Source organism: Homalodisca vitripennis, chromosome X, assembly GCF_021130785.1.
Source record: "Homalodisca vitripennis isolate AUS2020 chromosome X, UT_GWSS_2.1, whole genome shotgun sequence".
Lineage (NCBI taxonomy): Eukaryota > Metazoa > Arthropoda > Insecta > Hemiptera > Cicadellidae > Homalodisca > Homalodisca vitripennis.
The window spans coordinates 129517965-129541919 of NC_060215.1; the positions used below are offsets into that span (position 1 = coordinate 129517965).

The 23955-nt window shown below is 35.8% G+C and overlaps 1 protein-coding gene across 1 annotated transcript in view; it reads right to left on the bottom strand.

Annotated features, from left to right (window-relative positions):
* Positions 1-23955, bottom strand: part of LOC124369862 (corticotropin-releasing factor-binding protein) — a 157506-nt gene that overhangs the window by 67660 nt on the left and 65891 nt on the right. The window contains exon 2 of the mRNA XM_046827991.1: positions 17620-17680. Coding sequence (XP_046683947.1) covers positions 17620-17680 — 61 coding nt within the window. The remainder of the gene's footprint in view (positions 1-17619; positions 17681-23955) is intronic.

The following is a 23955-nucleotide window of genomic DNA, read 5'->3' on the forward strand; positions in this document are numbered from 1 at the left end:
GTTTCGTACTGGATTGAGATAGAGACCTCTAGTCTGTGGCATTGTTCTTTTTTTATAAAGAACTTTAAAATGAAGTGTCATTTGATGGGGGTTTGCATTTAAAAATTTTGACTTTACCCCCCAACCCCCCATTTTGGGTTGAGGTGCTAAGTTCTCATGTAGCGCAAAAATCATCATTTGTCATTACATAACCCCCCAAAGGATATTGGTTTGTTTAATTCCGTTCAAAAGTTAGAAGGGTGGGACTTCTGGGACACCCTGTATATATTGCGTGTTTCTGTAATTGTTAGGAGTATTTATCAACAGTATTCATCAGAAGAAACATGGTTATTGATAATTTACAAAAAAAATTCGTAATTTATTTTTCATTGATTTAGCACTATGGTTAATTGAAAACGTTGAAATGTATCATCGAGGAGGACCGTTGAGTTCATGGAAGAGAATTTAGGAATGGTGCACAGCAAATACGATGGTTCAGGACAATAGGAGGTGAATGGGATGATGGACATTACTACATTTTTTGGCGCCTTCTGATTAATAAAACTGTGTTACTCAAATTATTGTTGGCAGCCTCGGTTAAACCTGCATGCATTGTTGTGGACTTCATTTTACCAGCGAGTCAGTGAAAGGGCACATTAATGCATGTTGCCACAATGGACTGGTACGGCTATCTCCGTCCAGCACAAACGTACAATTACAGCATTTAATGTTGAACATTGGACGTTTAGTTGATAACATCATAAAATATAATGAGCCATGTCGCTTGCATAATTTTCATCATGTAACCCTTTTAAGGGTACGCCTGGTTATGGTGCTCATACGTTTAAGGTACAAGGCCAAATTTATAGGTATATCTCAGACCCCCAGACGCTTTTATTTTAGCAAATAATCCTTACAGTCAGAACAGATGTTATTAAATGAACAAAATAAAAACTCATCTGAACAATAATTATATTGACGCTTTGAAGGAAACAGAATATTTTTTCCATCGTTCCTAATTCATTAACACTTCGTTTCGAGATCTGTAATCTGATCTCTTCTTCAGGTGGATAACTAACTTAACACACTGAACGATGGCAAAGGACCAGAAAAAATATTTTTTAATTCACAGTCCTTCCATCGTCAAAAATATACTTTCAACAAAGAATTTACGTTTTGTTGATAGAGTTGTAATGGACTAGTAGTAGACAAATACAGACGTATTGTGACCTGTATTCCGTGTTCAGTTTTAATGATTAGTGTTGTGTATAGTTTTTTTACTAAGTGCATGTTTTTAGAGTTAGTGAAGTTGACAAACAACATGGTGGTTGTGATTCTTGACTTAGGCGTGTCACAACGCTTTGGTAAGATTTGTTTATTTTAACCTAGTTTGTAAAAAACTAGGTTGATAGTTATGTATTAGGTTAGTTCTTCACCTGAAGAAGAGATCAGATTGCAGATCTCGAAACGTAGTGTTACTGATTTCTTGTTTCACTGAACGATGGCAAATTTTGGAAAAAATCGAATGAAAGAAATTATGATGAAATAATTAGATATGCAAATACGAGGCATTGAAATGCTCATGAATGTGTTTGGAGTCTACATCAAAATGAAATTCATGAACAATCACATACTATTATTCGCTTAGCTGTACATGAATACGGATTGCTTAACGTTTATTTCAAACCTGGAGAAGATGTCTCTTGAAAACGCCACTAAAAAATACACAACTTTGAAAGCATGGTTTGAGTTGATCAAACAGGATCAAGAAACTCCTCAACGTCTACATTCAGAAATTCTTAATCATCCAAAATTAAAAAATGGACAAAGAGGCAAAGAGGTTTAAACAAGATTAGAGGGTGAATGTACGCTGTTGCAAAAACTACTTCTTCATATCAAAACAGCAAAACCTTTCAGACACTTACAACATTGCAATGGAATATATAGGGTGAGTCTAAAAGGACTTTACAACTTTGAAATTATATAGATATTTATTGACTTTACTTACAGACTTTATATATGTGTCATTTTGTAGCAAATTACTTCAAGTTTATTGTCATAATCTTATTTCGGTTCGATGTGACTTCCATTAGTGATACGGCAAACATCCCACCGGTAATCAATTTCTCGCCACACTCGTTCTAGCAAATCTGGCGTAACTTCAGCAACCGCAGCTGTGATTATTCTTCTTAGATCTGCAAGACTGGCTGGTAGAGGTGGAACATACACTTTATCTTTAATGAAAACCCATAGAAAAAATCCATAGGAGTCAAATCGGGGGAACGAGGTGGCCTTGCAATTGGTCCTGAACGCCCAATCCAGCGACCTGGAAAACGACCGTTTAGGAGATCCCTAACATCTGTTAGGTAGTGAGGTGGTGCTCCGTCTTGCTGGTAGTATTAAGGAGCACCTGTTGTTCATCTTCATCAATTTGAGGAATCAAAAAATTCTGCAACAAATCAAGGTAAATGATACCAGTGACAGTTCTCTCCACGAAGAAACATGGTCCGTACACTTCAAATTTACTCATCGCACAAAACACATTCACTTTTGGACTGTCCCGAACTCGTGCAAGGGATTCTCTTGGGTATTCGTTTTCCCAGATTCTGCAGTTATGGGTGTTCACTTTACCACTGATATGAAAGGTACTCTCATCACTGAAGATTATTGAGTTCAGGAATGTCTCATCTTCCCCCATTCGATCCAAGATTACAGCACAGAATTCTCCACGAGCAGCTTTATCTAAATCAGTGATATGTTGTACCATCGTAAGTCTGTATGGTTTTAAGTGCAAACGTTTCCGTAGCACTCGCCAAACTGTCTTTTGTGGAATTCCAGTCTCCACAGCTGCACGCCGCGTTGATTTTTTTTAGGACTATGGGCAAAGGTTTCCCTGACCTGTTCGACAGTACCATCACTAACCTGTGGGCGACCTGGCGATTTCTCATGACGAACACAACAACCTGTCTCGACAAAATTCTTGTACCAACTGTAAATAGAAGGCCTGCTTGGAGGGTCTCTTCCGTATTCTGTGCGAAATCTACGCTGAACACTAGTAGCAGAGTTTGTTTCATGAAACAATAACACAGCGAGCACGCTCCGCACCAGTGAAAGTAGCCATTTTACTACAGACGAAGCTGGCGCTCGCAGTGGCGGAACTTGGTACTACGTAGAAGGCACTACGGGAGTCAAACTTGAAGTAATTTGCTACAAAATGACACATATATCAAGTCTGTAAGTAAAGTCAATAAATATCTATATAATTTCAAAGTTGTAAAGTCCTTTTAGACTCACCCTGTATTATTTATTTATTTATTTATTTATTATTACTTCCAACGGTACAACGCCATTTAACATATTTAAAAAAAATTACAGACTTCTAAGATGACTATTATTAAATTAAAGCTAGAAAAATAGAACATCACATGTATACACAACAACAACACAGCAATCAGCATAAGAGATAATCATAAGGCAAAGCAGTAACAACAATAGTTTGACGCCAAAAATTATTCAACATTCATAGCAGGAATCAACATAAATAACAAGTATCAATAATAAATAGGTCAAGAATAACAAAGATAACAATCAAATATAAGGTAACCATTGCAATAAACTGTCAGACAAAACGAACCACTTGAAAATCAACATGATAATAGAATATAAAATAATAACAGAATTATAATATGTAGAGGATAATATATATATATATATATATATATATATATATATAACAGAACTATAATATGTAGGAAAATAATATACAATTATACATTACGAGGTAAAAACAAACTATAAATTAAGGAAAAACAACATAAGAATAATAACAAGCACGTGCACTGATGAACTCATGTCAACACCCTGGAGCACCTCCACTTAAAGGACAACCAAGAGCCCCGGAAGAAATCCAACCCAGCGCAGACCAATCCCCAGTACGCTGCATCCTCGCCAAACCACAGTTGCTAGCATAACTAATTGGCCGGTAATACTCTTCCAAACACTGCCTTTGATCTAGTTCCTCTAGGAATGTAGAAGTTTACTTGACGAAGGAGGTCAGGACAATCCAACTTGCCATTAACCAACTTGTAAAGAAGCTGAAGATCTTGCAATTGACGTCTAGTGTGAAGAGGATGCAGGTTGAATCTCAGCTCCAATTCTTCAATTGGAGTCGTCAGGTAGCCATAGCCCATTCGAACGCCCAACACCCTCAAAAAACGAAGCTGAACTCGGTCCAAGCAGTCGATATGGGTAATAAGATGAGGGGACCAGATCACTGAACCATACTCAAGGACCGGGCGAACGAGAGACTTGTATGAGGATCAGGAGCGACTGGGGTGACCTGAAGCTCCCAGTCGATCTCATGATGAATCCCAAGAGGGAGTAAGCTCTTGATACAACACCATCAATATGCTCCAAAGGGTCGAGTGTAGAGGTGAAAACAACTCCAAGGTCCTTAACACTGTTCACTCTTCTCAGCACCAATCCATTGATGCGGTAGTCAAAGATATATGGAAATTGACTACGAGAAAAAGACACCACTTTCGCACTTGGAGACATTCAGCTCCATAGCATTGGCAGCACACCACGTTTAAATCCTGGTGAGGGATCCGCTGGAGAACTTGCTGATCGAACGTAGGGTGAACCCTGGTGTAGACCTTTAGATCGTCAGCAAACATCAGACAATTGAACCGGAAGTTCACAAGTAATATCATTTATGAAGATGTTGAAAAGTAATGGACCCAGGTGTGAAACCCTGGGGAACCCCTGAGGAAGCACAGAATGGTGCTGACAGAACACCCTCACATTTAACCATGAGTTTGCGGTCCCCAAGGTAACTAGCCAACCACCTCAACAACGGCCCACCAACCCCATAACCAGCAAACTTCGCAATCAACAGTCCGTGGTGCACCCTGTCAAATGCCTCAGAGCAATCCAAGTAGATACAATCCACCTGACATGAGTCAACAAAGGCAGCCATAACATACTCCTGAAAGACAAGCAAATTAGTGATTGTAGATCGATTGCGAAGAAAACCATGCTGACTATCGGATATAAACTTTCTTAGATAGAAGTAAAGATGGTCCAGGACCAGTGCCTCAAAGACTTTCGCCAGAGCAGACTGAATAACAAATAGGTCTAAAGTTAGTTATGTTGCAACGGTCTCCTGACTTGAAGATTGGGACCACGAATCCCCGCCTCAGCACTGAGAGAAAAGTTCCAGAGGCCAGTAGCAGATTAAACAACACCGCCAAATGCGAGGCAAGAACAGGAGCACAAAAATCTCAGTACACAAGGAGGAATGCCATCAGGGCCAGCACTCTTAAACGGATCAAGAACCTCGAGCTTAGCTTGGACATCGGTAGCAGATAGCACTATTGAAGAGAGTGAATCATTCCATCCGAAGTCGAAGTGAGCCACAGAGATGTCAGTGTCGCAAAACACAGAAGAAAAATGCCGAGCAAAAAAGATTGCACTTCTCAGTTGGATCATCAGCTGTATTGCCATTCAGATGCATTGCAGGCAGCGCACTGGAAACTCTGAGGTCCTGCACATGCGACCAGAAGGATTTAATATTGTGGGGTAATACCTTCCTCAACCTTGCCAATGTAAACTCGGTAGCAGTCAGAAGTTTTTTATTTTGCATTCCCTTCGCAATTTTCGGAAGCACTCAAGATAAAAGGGATCGCCGGTCATTTTGAACTTCCTGTGGGCAGTTTTTTTTATTTATAACCAAAATTCTTGAGCTCATTTGTGAACCATTTAGGAAACTTTGAGCTTTCAATCCTCTTTATAGGGGTGTTGCGAGATACAGCAGAGGACAACTGGTCACAAAAGGCATTAAACATCTGTTCCGCATCACATAAGTCACAGTCGATGGGCAAGTCAACAACCTAAAAACCTCAACTAAGTCGCAGTTTCGAAAGTCAGGAATATATTTGACGTTTTTTGAGATGGGCAGATTGCTTGACACTGATTAACAATATCAAGGGCTGGATGATGTCTATCCTCTGGCAATAGTAAGTCTGAGGCAGGATTTACCACAGTTACAGGATTGGATGAAAAAACAAGATCAAGGACGACCCCTCGAAAGTTCGGCACACTGTTGTACTGTTTGAGATCGTAGGAGCTTGCAAGGTCCATAACAAAACGCGAAGAGTCACCAACACCCCTCCGTCCCCCATGCCAGTCCGTATGTGGTAGGTTAAAGTCCCCCATAAGCAATATCTGATCCACAGAGTCATTTGCGAAAACCAAAAAGCTGGATCAGCAGTTTGACAAAAGTCCAAATAGTCTGTGCTGGGCCGGTTAGGAGGTATGTAGGCGCAACCAACAACCATGTTAGACGAGGATGTCTTGAGTTCAACAAATTACACATTCAGTGGTAGCAGTAGACGGGGAAATGTTACGACAAGTTATTGAATTTCGAACGGCAACTAATGTGCCTCCTCCACTAAGTTTTTCACTAGTGATATTAGTCCTATCACATCTAAAGACTGAAAAGTCATCAAAAGCCCAGTTCAGAGTCTTGAATGTCGGGGGAGAGGTTTGTTTCAACCAAAGCAATTACATCATAGGAGATACCAGCCAACGCATGCAACAATTCATCAAGTTTTACTTCTAAGCCCATTGACGTTTTTGAAAAATGCAAGTAATTTCATGTTGAGTACCGTTGGAAGTTAAACATTTTTTATGTTCTTAACAATACAGGGAACACCATTTCTATATTTAATGGCAAGATCCTTTTCTCCAGAAGCAACTCTTTATCCAGCTCAGATTTGATTGATTTAAAGCTCTCCATTTCACGTTGGGTACGATCACGAGACACTCTCACATCAGAGAAACACTGGTCAATCTTGGTGGCTATTGATTATTGTACATATAAAGAAGCATTAATTTCCCGTTGTCTAATAGAAAACGATCAAGAATTAAATTGGATGGAAAAATTAATTGTTAATATGCTTTGATAGCTTATATGCTTAATATGTCGGTTCTGTGACCCTATGTCACAATTAAATTTTAAAGAACACGTGGTTGAAGATTTAAGTTTTGAAAATGTAGAAGATTTAGAAAACACACGACTTTTAGAAACAGAAAGTGTATTAAAAAATGGTTTAGACTGCTCCTACACCTACACTTTATGATAAAAATGTGGAATTTAATAATGTTGAATATTCAAATAAAGAAAAAATAAATGTATAAATTGAATGGAGAAAAATATTGTTGACAATATTTTATTAAACGTGACAGCTGCTGATACGATAATGATTTGATGTTTTCTTGGAACTTCTTGGAGGATATGGAAAAAAGAGTTTATTCGCTCTTGCATATTAAACATGTACAAGGTATGGGTTTGAGCTAGCCTGGAGTGTAGACTGGAATAGCGTCACTCCATTTAGAGGGTACAGTGATTCATAGTTTATGTGAACTTCCTGTTCTATTAACAGAAACATCCTTTTCAACCATAAAATATACTTATGACAGAGCTATTAAGAAAGTGTTTCACGTTGTAATTCATGAAACTTTCATGTTTCCAATTGATGTAGTTTATTGTATTGAACGTTTATTGCGAGATGTAACTACAGTAAAATGACCAGAGGACAAATAAAAGTTTTTGATGGGGACTTTAGAAAATTATTACTTGTAATCAAACATTAAAAAAAAGGTTCGAGTAATTAAATCGTGTTTTCAAAGAAGGCACATTTGGCCAGCTGTTCATATAGTACATCGTACAAAACATATACGAGCAGGGAGTGATAAAAAAGAATTTTCTAAATGGATAATACAATCAGATAGTGGAGAAATAACTACTTACTTAGGCAAAGATGTCATTAATATTCCACAAAATTGAATATGTTTTGAATGTAAATCGTTTTTATGAAGTGATTTTAATAAGGAAAACATATATGCGTTATCGATATACGCATTTATCCGCTCAATGACGACTGTGAAAAACCCAACACTCACGTTATTAACGTGATTTTAATTTTACATTAACGTCGGTGGCATTCCAGGTGTATTTAAATACACCTGGAATGCCACCACACAACTAATTAAAATACAAATTAGATAGTTGTATTAATCAGAAATGTGAATTTGTCTGCTGTAATGGTAAATGAGGTGGCTAATTGTGAAAACTACGTTTAAAAAAATCATTACACTTACAAATAATTAGTGGCAAAAAGGCCAATCATTATTTCTTCTAAGAATAAAATTCGCAGACACAAACAAAATCATACCTTTTTCCTTCGTCAGAACTCAATTTCCACTACGACTAATGTTTACAATTACGATAAATAAAGCTCAATGTCAAACCTTTGAAAAAACATATATCTATTTGAATAATCCAGTATTCAGCCATTGAAAATGATGTATAGCTTTTAGCAGAATAAGGGCACTTCACGACATAATGATGCAAATGTAAAACTGAAGAATTCAAGGAAAAGACAATGATGCCAATATTTACACAAAAGCATTGATTACCAGGAAGTACTAATGTGAGTATAGCACAACCTTTATTAATATTTAATTACAAAGAATAATGCAATTACAATCGTGTTTTATTTAAATTATATAAATATAAAGCAGTAAAGCTGCTAAGAGCCACTAGCATTTATTTAATTTCACAGCTTCCAACGGTATAAACATATAATCGAGAACTATTACAGTATACTTTGATCAAATCAAGATTTTAAATACCTGTATCTATGAAGTCAAATATGAGCATATTATAATTTAATATTGAAAAACAACGAGAAAGTCCTTCTGAATGCTATATACAAATAAATTAACCTGCATGAGGGATTAAAGTTACACAGTAACAATATTCCATCAATAACTACTCAAATATAATATTGAATAACAATAGATAATGCAATAAAATATGAAAATCAATTGGAACACCAGCCAACTCTATGAGCACTGGTCAGCATTGTGGGCAGGAAACAGAGTAACTTCTGCTTGAACAAAATTGGAAGGTGGAATTTATTAAGTTTTTTTTTTTAATTGGAGAAGCCGATCTCCTTTAATGCCTTATTCTGCCCGTCCTCATGGACCACTGGCCTGTGCGAGGACCTTATCAAACAGAATAAGGGGGAGAGTCGATACAGTACAAGGTCGATGGTACTGATAAAAAGTGCAACGGTCACAGACAGGATTCGAACCTGCGCTATCTCTAACTCAGACTCAAATTCCAACTTTGAGTCTTAGACCACTCGGCCATCGGCACTCCCACTCGGAAGTTTAGTTTCATCCAGTAGAGTATCCGTGAATCCTGATCAGTATGCTGCTGCCTATGTAGGAATATTGATGTACTAATGATGACTATGAAAATAAAAGATAGGGGGAAGAAACTGCAACTCAAACAATGAGGGGATCCAAGAGAGAGGCAGAAAAAAACTATTAGATTTATTCTTAGAAACAACTTTAGCAGTCGAATTGTGAGTTAATTAGCTTTAACAAGAAAAGGATATCGAGAGATAGATAATTCAAAATACTTGCCATATCCCCTGTAGGAACTTTGGTGAATCGAGTGTTGTACCAACCAATCTCACGAACTTAAAAAGGTTTGACAATATCTCACATCTGAAATAGTCTCGTTTTCAGAGGTGGTGAGATAGCAAAGAGAGGAGAGTCTGTGACCAGATAAAAATAATTATTTTGCAGGTAATAACGATAATTTTTCGGTCAATAAGTTTTTATAATCCAAATAAAATCCCCATGCTCGTTCCACCCACATATTACCATTCTCCTTTTAAAATTATATCTTGTACAATGCTGTTATCTTAAATTGTTGTCTGTTTATTTTTGGTACGGTTTTCTGCTCTGTATACGCAAATTTAAGTAGGAGATTCTCCTAAAACAATAATACTATTCCTTCGTTTTTGTATCTGTAAACAATTAATGTAATGATGATCATGCGTCTTAAGAAACTTAAAAGACTTTTTCCAGAGAGTTATAATTCCTAACAAAGATAGAACAAAGGACAATCACAACACGTCCATATGCTTGTATTTTGACAAAACAAACGGCTAAGTGTGAATCTGAAGGAAGGGGATGCAGAGGAACTAATTATAACGTTAAAGCCGAAGTGAAGATCTAAAAAATAAAATATAAGTCAGTATTTGACATTTGTAGAGATTATTCCTGAAAATTTATCCATTTCTTCTTTATTTTTGTGGTAAGCCAACACACGACATATAATAGCTTGAAAGATATGTAATACAAAGTTTATTTATGAGGTTCAAAAAATTATTATTGTAACTATTTTCTTGCAGTTTATAAGAAATTATTTATAGTATCGTGGATTCACTAACCAGTTAAAATGACTCAGTATTCATATAAAGTCAATTATTTTCAGTATAAACTATTTTTTTATTCAAAAGTACTGAAGTTGGTTCTTTTTAATATTTTATGCAAAAACTTACTCGTGATTGTCGAAAAACAATCTTCTTTATATTACTTATGTAACCACTCTGAGGTGCCTCGCTGCTCTCATGTAACATAATATTGTGGTTTGTCTCCTGCTATTAACTATTATATCCAGTCCCACTCACGTGAATGCTTGAAAGCCACTTTAAGAAAGAAAATGTTACTTCATTGGTATTGCTATGTATAATAAAATTAATTTATATACTGTTTTATTTTCTATTAATTTAGAATGGAGAAGACTGCATTTTTATTTCAATAAAATTCATATTTTTTAAAATTTTAATAGGCATATGTTGCAAGTTAACAAAATGCCTAGATAAAAGAAATTATTAAATTTAATGTGTTTGCTAAAAGAATTAACAAGAAAATCTATACCCGAGCTTATTTAAATTTTTGTTAGTAAAGCTATTGGTATTTTCAAATAAGTATTTAGTTTTAACTATTACATTAAATAAATTATAATTTTTCTATGGCCTAAAATTTTTATTTATACATTTGTAACTATCATTTCTACTTACAGTAAAACGGTATAAAAATGTCAAAATAAAAAAAGTATTGCGTTTTTGATTAAAAGTTGGGACTCGTATTAACAAATTTGTTTCACATATATGATGATATAATTACTAAAAGTTTTTAACATCTGCTATTTCTGGACATAATCCAAAATATGCTTCATTTGATACCCATGTAAAAATCTTAGACATGAGTCTCTTATTATTAGCACAATGCTGAAGAGCGAAAAGTGATTTTCAGCTAAAAAGACTAAAAGTAGAGCGGGTGTTTGTACAAGGATTGATGATTGATGACTTGATAGCAGGTTTATAGTCAAAGGTGGCTTCGCTGATGGGGTGGCGGATGCCCAAAACAGGAAGAGCTCTGGAAGCTGTCCAACGGAAGCTTGCCAGTCTGTGGATCTTTTTCTTCATTCACCGAACGATATGATGCTTTGGCTTTGAGATACATCATATCAGCACTTCAATCGTTTTCATTAAATATTTCTTGTTTGCTCAGCTAGTAAACAAGACATCTTTGGCTCACTAATTTTTAACATAACGGCTATTTACATAACTGTGATGATACCATTAAGACATTTATGTTATTACTGTTATTCATTAGTTGATATTTAAGTTTCTCAATCTTCTGGCCGATCTTCCTTAAAGTTCTAGTTCTAAACATGGCATTGACTTAACTTTAGTGGCTAACATTCAGACCAATACACTTTTGCTCAGAAATGGAAATTGTTCCATTTTAAGTTGTACCCTACTCGTACATTATTATTAAGCTGAAAAATGATCTGTTTATGAACTATAAAAATTCATAAAAGGGTTCTCAGTTTCATGTAGTTCATTTCAATTGACTTTAGTTGATTATGGACTTTGGAAATCAAATCAATAATGCCATCTTCGATCAAATGCAAGTCAAAAACAGAATTTGGAGAAGTTTTTGTCATAGTGGATATGATGGCATATTTGGTAATTAATAGTACTAATCAAAAATAATAATATTGAAATAAAGAAACATATACAACGAATACAATAAATACGAAATAATACCTATAATAATAATAATAAATAATTTATAACAATAATAATAAATAAGCTGTAATACAAACAGTTAAAACTTGCAAAAGGTAAAAAAATTTATTTATCTACTTATATTTATTCTTCTAAGAGTTTCGCATAGATATACCACCTTGTAATGTAGATAGACATAATAATATTAGAACAGTTTTAAACCGAATGGTGATAAAGGAGGTTGCAGTTGGCATTCAATGAAAGGCAGCGGGAATCAATTTGCATGAACCACTTGTTTAAAAGCGTCCATTTCACATGAATGTGAGCGTTTAGTAACTTGGTCAAACAGAGCGGTACTATCAACAATGGATGGACTCCCCTTTGTCGGCCATTCTCAGTATAGAGTTACTACTGGAGTATAGTACCTTTTGTGTGGCCCATCAAACAAACCAACTTACATCTGTTCCATCTAATTCCATTTTTCACTCAAGTTTATAACCCTGTTATCACTATTACATTTACCGCTTCGTCACGTTTCAAACCGAAGTTTTTACTTTAATGAAACTGTGACTTTATAATTTTATAAATGAACACTTATGAAAATGATTACTTTTACTGCAAAATAACTGTAATTCTGGTATGAATACTTAATCCAGTCGTATTAGTGTATAATAATACGTAGCTTGTTACAGTTATAAATAATTTAATATGAATGCTCACGTTTGAGATTTATTGTGATATTTTAAAAGTAATAGTAATAGGCATGTATCGTAAATAATGTTATTACGAAAAATTCACGATAGTTCTTATTGTTCATAGCAGAGATTCATTATATTCCTGTTATAACTTGTAATCCTTGATGTACCATTTAGCTTTTGCGAGTTGTAATATAAATTACCCGTAACACACGACCTAGATTTGTCCTGCTGATGGATAAAATATGTTGTTACCGATTAAATTTCAAGAATGAACACAGAATTTTTCGCTGATCACATTCTATTATTATACCTCACTCAACCATTACAAAGCAGCTTGCTATCTTTTAAAAATAAACGGTTTGTTCCAGAAGAATGATGTGTCGTAAAGTAACTACAAATATTGTAACTCCTTACTTAAATTTAAACCAGAGTGATATTTTTCAAAAAGATAAAGAACGTCATGTATTTTTCAAACCATCGTACAGCCTATTTTGTACTGAAAACATAAAATTAACCATATAAAATAAAATATTTATTTATTTAAATATTTTTTTATAATTTTTGAAAATCCTTTCTTAATTTACTAACATTTAATCAATTGGTTAAGTGTTTTGTCTAGATTTTTCCTGCTTATGGATAAAATATTGCTGAAAAACTCATACGAGTATTAAAAATTTTAATCTGAATATATTGGAGCTAGTCATCTGGTTTGCAAAGATGAAAAAAATGATGTTTAATGTACTGTATATTACCATTAGTATGTTTAAAACTAAGATATAATCTTGGGTTTTTTAAATTAGGGCTTGGACTGCAATGAGACTCTAATCATGAGATTATTGAAAAATTAAATTGAAAAGTTCATATCTTTATCACTTCATTTTGTCTGATTTAGTATGTCAAGTCTTAAATTTCACAGTTGTTGCCCGCTATTTTGGAATGGAAAAAGACAATTTTGCTTGGTTTTCACCAAAGTAATGGCTCAAAAACCCCGTAAATGATTTAGGATATTGCACATATTCCTCTTTGAGAACTCAAGAATTGAACTTTGGACCTTAAAAATCCATGAACATATTTTCATACTGTTATCAAGGATTGATTATACGGGAAACCCATTTATTCACCCATTATCCTACAACTATCCGTTTCTCTCATCACCGATTTGACGCGCCTTATATGAAAAGGCCGACAGTATTGTATCGTACGTCACGTGATAAAATATCGTAGGATGGTAATCACTTCAAACTACAAAATTGTTTATTTTACGTTCTTTTGTTACCACCCATAGGACCAATGTAAAAATGTAATTTTTACTTTTAATTTTAATCTTTTGGCTGCATACTCTAAATAGATCTGCCTTAGAAAAAGAGACCAAGTTCAAAGGTCTCTAGAAACTTTCTATAAAATGTATTGCACCGACTGTTTAACAACGAAGCAGTTCCAAGAAGACCCTCTAGACTTATCCATTATTATATACTAGTTCAAAATTAATTTCTGCATGAAAGATGTCAGATATTTTAATTATAGAAATATTTAATTGAACACCGTAATTATAGGCGTTTTATAGACTTTTACATATTAGATATCAAATTTCCTATTTTTGAAATAATTTTTTAATTTAGAAATACATAGTTAGACAGAGTAAATAAATATTGTTAATGTTTAATACGAAACAAAATTGTCGCCATTGTGTCATTACTCCTGGTTATATGAAGATTAGATAGATTATATGGATAATAAATAGATTACTGTAATTAAAAAAAAATAACACAATCGTTTTTTATCTCGTACTTTGTGATTATTTCAATTTGTAATCCTGCATGTAATGAATTATGATTGTTTAGTCTTATTATTGATTAAAAACATCGATTTATAGTCATATTAAACCCTTTATCTCGTCGACTGTTTTTATCGTAGTTAAATTACTTTGTAAGCTGATTTAAATGAACTCTTTAACACTAAACATATATTAATATTTCAGTTTAAAATATGCTTTTATTAAAATATCACACATGTCTAAATATAAATGAATATTTCAGAATTCTTAGTTACCTGTACAAGTGGACAAAACACATTACTTAAAACATTAATCACAATAAGATAATGTCTCAGTATCAATAATACAATTTATCATACTTGCGGTATCTCTTTAATAACCGTTTGTCTTCATAAACTCGTAAAGTTCCATATAGCTTAACAGTATTAAACCATTTAGATGCTCGCCTTTTAATATGTACTCGTATAATATTTCTTAAACTGATTCTATTAGGAACTGTTTTGAGCTTGTTTTTTCTAACGACTCTTATTTAAAAAATCCATTAAGATTTTTGTTTTGCAACACCTTGGATTTTACTACATTTAATACGTTTGAGTTATCCTGAATTTCTTTCAAAGATTTATATAGGTCCTTGCGTGTTTGATGCTTTTGAATTTTAAGTTTACAGTTTATTTTGAAGGATATTAATTATTTTACAGTGTTAATTTCAGTTTGTGCATTTGTTTCTCAAAAAGTTCAGGTAACGTTATTTATAGTCTCTTTAATAAAATTTAGATCCATACATTGATTTAGATATATTCCATTTTTTAAATATTTTTAAACATGAATTAAAATTTTTGTTAATAAGTTCCTTTTATATAATGAACTTTTTGAAGAAAATGTAGAAAATTATTTTTTAATTGTAGTGTTTATTATTGATATCATGGAATTTGTTGTATGCTCCAACCTACCGTATCTTTGTAAATTTTAGAGATGTATGCTAGGTATTACATTCGTAATTTTGATATTCAAGATTGTTAAGGTTTAAATAACTATTTCAACTCCTATAAAAATATTTGTTTTTAAAGTTTGTCAAAATATTCTTCGATTATATTACATTTATTATGTCTGTTTGACTTGATGAATTTTTCGATAATAATAAAATATTTCCTAATAGGCTAATATAATAATGTAAAATTTTCTTCAAATTTGCGAATTTAGTTTAAGGAAAACCTTAAGGAAGTGATTAATGTTGTGTACTAAATATGGTTTATAATTGTAAAAATAGTAGATGCTATAATAATTGATGTTTTATATATATATATATATATATAATATATATATATATATATAAATCAAATGTTCGTATCTTGGCGCATGACGCAACCCCATTACAGGTTTCCTCAATCAATGTTAATTGCTCTCACGTAGTTAGTGAGTGACTAGTTTAGTGAAGGATTAGCAGCCCTCCCAACTGCCCAGTCTCTCGTAGATTAGTCCAGTCATCAAGTCTACACTAATCGATCCTACAAAGCAGTGACCCTCTCTATCTCCTTTGACTACAGTTCTAAACTGTACGCTGAGTGAAAGTATCTATCTAAAAATCATTACTTCTTATGTTTCTTAAAAAGAAACAACGTTTTAGGTACCACGGTTGGTTTTCAGACAACTGGTTCACTTTGCATGAGTGGGAGGGTTCTACTCATAGAATATTTAAACGATCTCAAGCTTCGGCTGACTACAATGATATTTAAGCTTAGTATAGTGGAGAAGAAAGAGCTGGATCGATGCAGAATGCAGCAGTAAATAATCAATGTTAAAGCCGACTCTAATGCTTCACCGACAGATTTTTGGAAATATGATAACCAGTTTAGGGAAGACTCTTCTTCGGTTTCAACTGTCAATATTGATTACAGTGTTGTCACTGGCGTGGTTATGTTGTGGTCTGTTTGAGGAATACCTCGCTTCTGTATAACTTTTATCAATCAATCAGAGAGCTCTTCAGGATAGTCAATGGTATTCTTCTCGTATTGGTTGACGCTGTTCATTCAAGCGTTACAAAACTTAAACTCACTTTAACATATAAAGTTTAAAATCATTTCTGTATTTAATATCTAAATGATATATTCTATATATTTCTCCTATTTTTCCGTTATAGTTCGGACTGAGTTTATTATTACGACAGTTACTGCGATTACGATGACCGTGGTATTCACACCTATTGAAAATAGAGCTATCGAATCCCATCTAATTTTGTAATATTTGTCCTAAATATCGTTTAAAAATATTTGCAAATAATTAATTGCTACTTCTTTTATTCACCACAGCACAGCCTCATGAATAGTCAGTCGACAGCCACAAACTTGTCATTTTTATCAGTAGCTGGTTCAGAAATTGAAGAAGTTGACCAATGAGATCAGTTTGATACCTGGACCCCCCAAAACAGACATTCTCCATGATTTTTTTTGGAGAAAGTTTTAGTAGGCTTTTTTTAACTTTCCCCTAATCTTGTTCACTGGATCGAATCCTAAGTGTGGGCTAAACATGTAGAGTACGACCTGGGGAGTGCACTCTGAGGGATTCATTGCTAGCCCAGGAGTACGTACATAGAGTTCCTTGTATAATAATAGCATAAAATCTGCCCTCAACTGTGCCTTACAACTTTATTCATATAATATGAAAATCTTTCTACGCAATGGGAGGGAAACCCATGTAGTTCAACATTAGGTCATTAGTTTTAATGTGGTTAGGCTGAGATCAGTAACAAGCTTATAAATCCCAGCAAAGCGGTGATACTGATGTTTACTCAGTTTTTTTACAGCCTAACATCAAATAACTGATGTATTTGTAGTAGGTATGTCTCAAGATGACAAGTTTAGATGGCGTGTTATTCTGTTATTATTCCTTCATCGTTGGACCTCTGTTGATGTATTGATGAATGGTTTTTTCATAAAGCTTAATAATGATTAGCAAGTTGACTACTAAACCTCAGCCAACACCTGTTTGCCAATACGGTTTATGTAAACTTTTAAATTAATCTTGATTAGGTGAAGTTTTAAATTTCTTGTAGCTTTGAAAGCTTAAGAAAAAGTTTACGCCAAAACTTTTTTTAAAATTTTTCCAAAAGAACCATGGTTGACAAAAGATGATCGCTTATCTTTTTCAATTGCTAGCATGTCAGTGTCATCTCAAGTTCAAAGATTAACATAATATTACTAAATTGTCAGCACCCTCTGATCGGATTTACCTTGAACGATGTGGTCAATAGACCTCTTCTCTCTCACTGGTATCGCCCTGGTCTTCCGCATCTGCAACAACACATTTCGTTATATTAGATTTATATATTTTTATCCCTACACACTTTGATGTCAGTCATAAATGTCCAATGTATGACTTGGAATCGTTATTCGAGTAGCCAAATAATACCAAATATAAACATGAAAGGCATGTGAAAGAAACCATTTATTTTTAAATACTATTGGAGTATTTACAAGTTAAAACCGATTAGAATATTAGGAAAAACAGCTTTCGTGACGAACTGAGGCTGGTGAAATATACACTATATAACAAATAATAATAGTGATTTAACCAGTGATATATCAATGACATAGTACCAACAATTCAGTATGTAAACATCTGTGGAAGACAAATCGCACCGCTTTAGGTCACTTCTGACAGTCACTTCATTCCCATAATCAGTCGAGCTCCAGTTCTTGAGCAGTTAATATCTCAAAAACGAAAACACCAAGATAACCGACATCTTCAAATAAATGGAACATCGTGCGTTTGAAGTTACGAAGACAGTAAAGAGCCATGTTCTCCGATTGTGCTGAAAAGGATCACTTCCCCAGCAAAAGGCCTTTTTAAAAACCACGACATCAGATCCGAACTTTGAATCTCGGATCCCAACATTGTTCTTGTACAGTTTCAGGACTAGCCCGCCCGCGCCAAGAAGATGGAAGAGTTGGCGGTAGATGGCACGGTCGATATCTGTATTCGACTTTGTTCGCTATCGATTGAAACTGACCACTGTGGCCGACTTTACGGCAGTACACAGCTACTTTTGTGTACTAAGCTGTCCTTGTACACATATAACTTAGGGTGAGAAAAGGCGCTGAAAGTTGTAATCAGCGGTCTGCCAGATACCGATTACTTGGAGCACTATGAACACAGAAGAAGGTTTCGCCGTAGATGGGATCACCAGACTGCGAACAGCCAGAGGGCCAACAAAGAGTTGGCTCATCACAATGACCAGAGACTATGATCGGGATAAGACAGACACAAGATAATGTCAGGTGTCTGCCCCACGTCAGGGTATGCATTATCCCTTACAATAAACCCGCCGGCCCACGTTAGTGCTACAAATGGCAAAGTTTTGGCCACGGCTCCGGCAACTGTGAAAGGCCACGGAAGTGCGTCCGCAGCGGAGAGAACCACCTGCGGAGGACTGCCTCAGAGGCCCAACGATGAAAAGTTACTGCTTTAATGCTACCGGAACTGCAACGACTAAAAGGAAACAAGCGCAGCAGTAATAAGATTGGATCCCCAGCTGGTGAAGTGACCAGCCCTGGATGTTACCTAATGAATTTCCTAGGAAAAACACAGAACAATATGACGTCTCCGCCCTGGAGAAGACAAAGCGCTAGAGATAACCTCGTAACTCAGTAAACCACCAATCTCGATCGCCGAGCCTGACGGAAGACCAATTGGTTGCCCAGAGGTCCAGAGGGACCGCAAGAAAGCTCTTGGAGTGGCCAAGTAGCCCAGATCCACCTGCTCAAGAGGAGATACCGGCAGCCAACACAAAAGTGAAGACAGTTGTCCCCATCAAATGCAGCGTCCAAGTCGTCCTGGTTGAAATCACAGTACAACTGAATACCCTCATCGGGCTTTTAAGTGAAGTAGTCGCCATCTGCGGCTCACCTAACAGCTGCTAGAAGCCACAGGGACAAAAGGATCCTCAGCATCTGACTGCTCATTGTTGTTCATGAGCTGCCCAAAGAGCTCGTGAACCCCTCACAGAGAGCCCTACCTAGCTGCCTACTTAACTCCTGTAAACCAGCTCATTCCTATCAGTCAGCTGTCTCGTGACAACAGGTTTACACTTCATTGCAACCATATGAGTAATTTACGTAACCAGTTATCTTCCGAAAGTAAGCCCTTTTTGACAAGCATTTAATTAGGGTGTCTAATTTTCAAAAATCACTGCAATTTTATCAGCTAGATTATTGTGGAAACCTATATTTTTTCACTAATAAAAAGAATATGAGAAACCTTCCAGTGCGCATACTCCTAAAAGGACCTTTTTTATTACTCCAATGAACAGGAATAGAGGCACTATATCTCAGTCATCATATTGGAAGAAGGGGATGCTAGCTCTGATCCAGCCTCTTTCAGTCAAAACAGTACTTCCTCATGTTTAGGTTAGCAACAGCATTTAACACTTAGGGAGCTCCATCCATTTCAACAGTAATCCTCCACAATAAGCACACCTACACATCAACCATAATAATAATATCTATAGACATTTGCGTTTAGTGATGTGCCATATTCCATATGGTTGTCCAGAGGTAAGGGAAAAATCGGTTTTTTGTGTACTTAATGAAGTCAGTTGGAAGGTATAAGCCAGCAAGAAGTGAACCCTTTGCTTACCTTGCTCACGACAGTTATTTTACTGGCGACAAAAGTATAGTTATGACAGTTTGTTCAGCTGCAGGTTAGCTCAGTCACGATATTCAGTTCGCTATTGACAAACAGCTTACTCCCTAGTCAGCTCAATTCAAACAATTATTTCAGTCCAGATAGTCAACTAACTGCATACATCCATTTTACTTAACGACAGTCAGCTTACTCATGAAAACGAGCTTACTCCTGAGAGTTAGCTATCTCTAAAACATTTGCTCCTTCCTGACAATAAGTTCACTCTAAACATTCATTAAAGTCAATTCAATACCTTTAATTGGCACAATCCAGGTATTCGTCTCATTACCGCCAATCACTAAATAAAAACAGCTATTTCAATATACACTGCACTCATTCCTAATAATAGATAACTTTATTTATACTTATCATAATAAGCTCTCTTTCAACAATCAGACACTCTTAATTGCTAGCCTTCTCCCGACAATCATATTTTTAATGATAAATATCTAAATCGTAACATCTGGCTCCCAACAGACTGCTACCTCACTCCTGAGAGTCAGCTCGCAATAATGAGGAAGTAAAAATTGATTAAAATTAAGAAAACCTACTAAAAATAGTTTTAGTACAAGCCTATGGACTTTTACAATAAATAATTTAATATTAAGTTTTTTAATTAGGTCACTACTGATTACTTTTCTCTAAAACAGTTTGTTTATTCTTGGCGTTCAATTTACTCCCGGGATTCACTTTCTCTGAACACCTGACATTTACATATTTTATGATTACTTTGTATCTGGTAATGAGCTCAATTCTGAAATGTAGCTCATTCGTTATAGTAAGTCCACTTTAGAGAGTAGCTGCTCACTATCAACATTTGGTTCACTACTGACAATTTGCATACCGTAGCTAGTCAATGAGTTTATTCTTTTAAGTCAGTTTAATCACATAGCATTCTCATCACTCTAGATAGCAAAATCAGCCATATGAAGTATACTCCTTACAGCTTGCTCACTACTAATAGACAGGGCTATAACTATTTAAGAGAAGTCACGCCTAACACTGATTGGGCTGGATCGGACGAAAGTCAAATTATTTCTGACAGTTAGCTCAGTTCAGAGAGTTCAATTCAGACAGTCAACTACCAGCTTTTATCTGGTAGTAAACTCATACATGACAGTCAGTTTACATCGTGAGTCACTTCATTCCTGATATTGAGCCCATTCCGAAGCAGTTAGCTCACAGCTGAATGCTGTATCAGCTCAGCGCGATAGTCAACTAACTCCAAAACATCAGATAAATTCAGTCAGAATACTTAATTATGTACGATCAGCTTGTATCTGATAATAAGTCAATTCAGATTGCCAGCTGACCCCTTACTGTCAGTTCTCATCATACCCTCATTAGTCATTTTATTCTTGACAGTCGGCTTACTCCAGACCATTCCGGCAGTAAACTGAATATTTACGATCAATTTGCTGGTACTAAGCTTACTCCAGACATTCAGCTAACCTAGTCAGTTATTACACCTGGATTACTCGTTGCAGTTAGTACTGAACGTTCTCATCCTCGAGACAATCATCTCATTTCTCTCAGTCACCTCATTCCAGACAGTCCGCTAATTATGTGCAATCAGTTTGATGTGGTATTAAGTTCATTCCATACGGTACACTTATATCCCGAAGTAATTTCATTCCAGATATTTAGGCTTCTTCGAACATTTAGTTACTACCCAAAAATCAGATCATGACAATCATTTGGTTACTTCCGTCATCTCATTTAAAAGTAACGCCCTTGTTATGGCGTAACCTGCGAGTAAACTGCAAGAAAATCCGTAAAGCATACTTATGCTGATTTTCTAAATTTATAAATTATTTTTGCAGTCATATTAAATACGTACAATGAAAGAACATGCACAAAATACAGCAATATGGCAATCCTTAAAGTTCATATTCTTACTTCATTATACTTTAGTGCAACTATTAGTAAATACTTGTTTTCAAAATTTTGAACGTGCTTTGACTAAAGATTGCCAGAATTATCGTTTCAATTATTTACGTAAAAATGTATTTTTGAAAATATAGTTATTCAATTGTGGTCACAGATACTGAATATTCTTGAGCCCTAATTGCATACTCAACAGTCTATGATTGATATTTGTTGTCAAAAGTGAGGAAATTATTGAAAGGATACTCAGATTAACGTGACAGTCACGTCGCGAAGCACACGAAATGTACTGACGTGGTAACAACGCGTCGCTTAATCCCCAATCTTGCCGAGACCAATATGTCACATTGTGGGAGATTAGGGGTCTCACATAGCGTGAAAAGTGCGCTTCATAATAGTGCTTTGTGTATCCAACCGGTGGAATGAGCAGATTTATAGGCATTGGTGTTCAGATGGATAGGTGCACATTATCAGGATAATAGCCCCAAACTACCGTTGTGCATTATAATAGATCTAAATTCTCTTATCAGTAATTTGATCAAGAATAAGAATGATATCTGATGAACACTCTGATCGTTTTGTAGAGACACAAGGCACCCACAGCGCCCATAAGGAATAACCGAGTATTCCATTGGATTTCTGTCATTCAGCAGAGCCTACCAACTTAGGGACAAGAAGCTGAAAACTTTCACATCCTAAAAGGACCTTTACGCTGCTTCCGGAGTGACAGGATATTCTGGACGTTGCCTACAACGTTGGGGACTACCCTGCAGGGGTTACTTTTGGCTGTTTTATACCTTACAGTTAAACCTACCACTGGGCACAGCAAAAGCCGATATGTCACTTATATCTGGGCAACCTTATAGATGTCCAGGAGCATTACTGACTGCAAATGTCGAGATTCTGGGGTGCAAGGGTAATTCTATAGGTCAAGACTACTGCGGGAGATGACTGTTGGAGTTGATGGGTTTCATTCCCTAAGTATCAGAAGTTCATGCTAGCCACAACGAGGGTGTACCACCCCCTACCTGCTTTAACTGCAGAGGTTGGTTCAGAGCTGACCTCCCCTTCTTCCGCGGGACATGACTTTGAGATTAGTGCCCTAATTCTGCTTCATGGATCTCGATAGGAGGCAACCCCTAACCCTAACCTTACCCATCCTGAATTTCCTGTCACTCCGGAAGCAGGGCTAAGTTCCTTATAGGTGCTATTTATAAGCTTCTTGTCCTAAGAGAACCAAAAAAAGTTTTGGGGGTTGGGGCTGCTTCCTAATAAGATCTGTGAGGAAGTATTTTGGGCATGAGTCTCAGTCATGTCTCCTTGGAAGAAGGAGAAGTCAGCTCTGTACCATCCTCTCCAGTCGAAGCAGGCAGAGTGGGCTTTGAACAGTCCTTAATGCTTGAATAACCATTACACTTCAACTAACACCCATCTCACGTGTTAGATGACACCTATAAATATATTCTTGTGCCTTAATATCTCGACATTTGCGGTTGCCGAAATTTTATTGACACATCGGTTTTTGCTATATCCAGTGTATATTCAACTGAAAGGTATAAACCAAGCAGAAATGAATCCTTCTGGGGGCCCAACTTAGGCTGGATCGGCCATTTGTCAGCCACTCTCCACTGCCATTACGATTCCAACTCGACATATATGTATCGCGACATTGAGCGAACCGGTGAGGGGAACTGTCACATTCCTATGATACTACAGTCTGCTCTGACTGATGTAGTGAGTCGTACTCCAACTGATATTCTTGAAATTATCTTAAGGGAATATCTCATATCATATAGAATGTGACAAAATATCCTGGAAGATTTTGAAAGAACCTAGGGTGACAACATGTGGTATTTAATAAGGTATTCAACACTGTTTTATCAAAGTCTGCGCAAGCTGTTAGTAACTTGCAATGGATATAATTGAAAATATTGATAATAACTCTCAATAACATCTCACCTAGATATCCTGGACTAGTCCACGACTAGCAAATCAT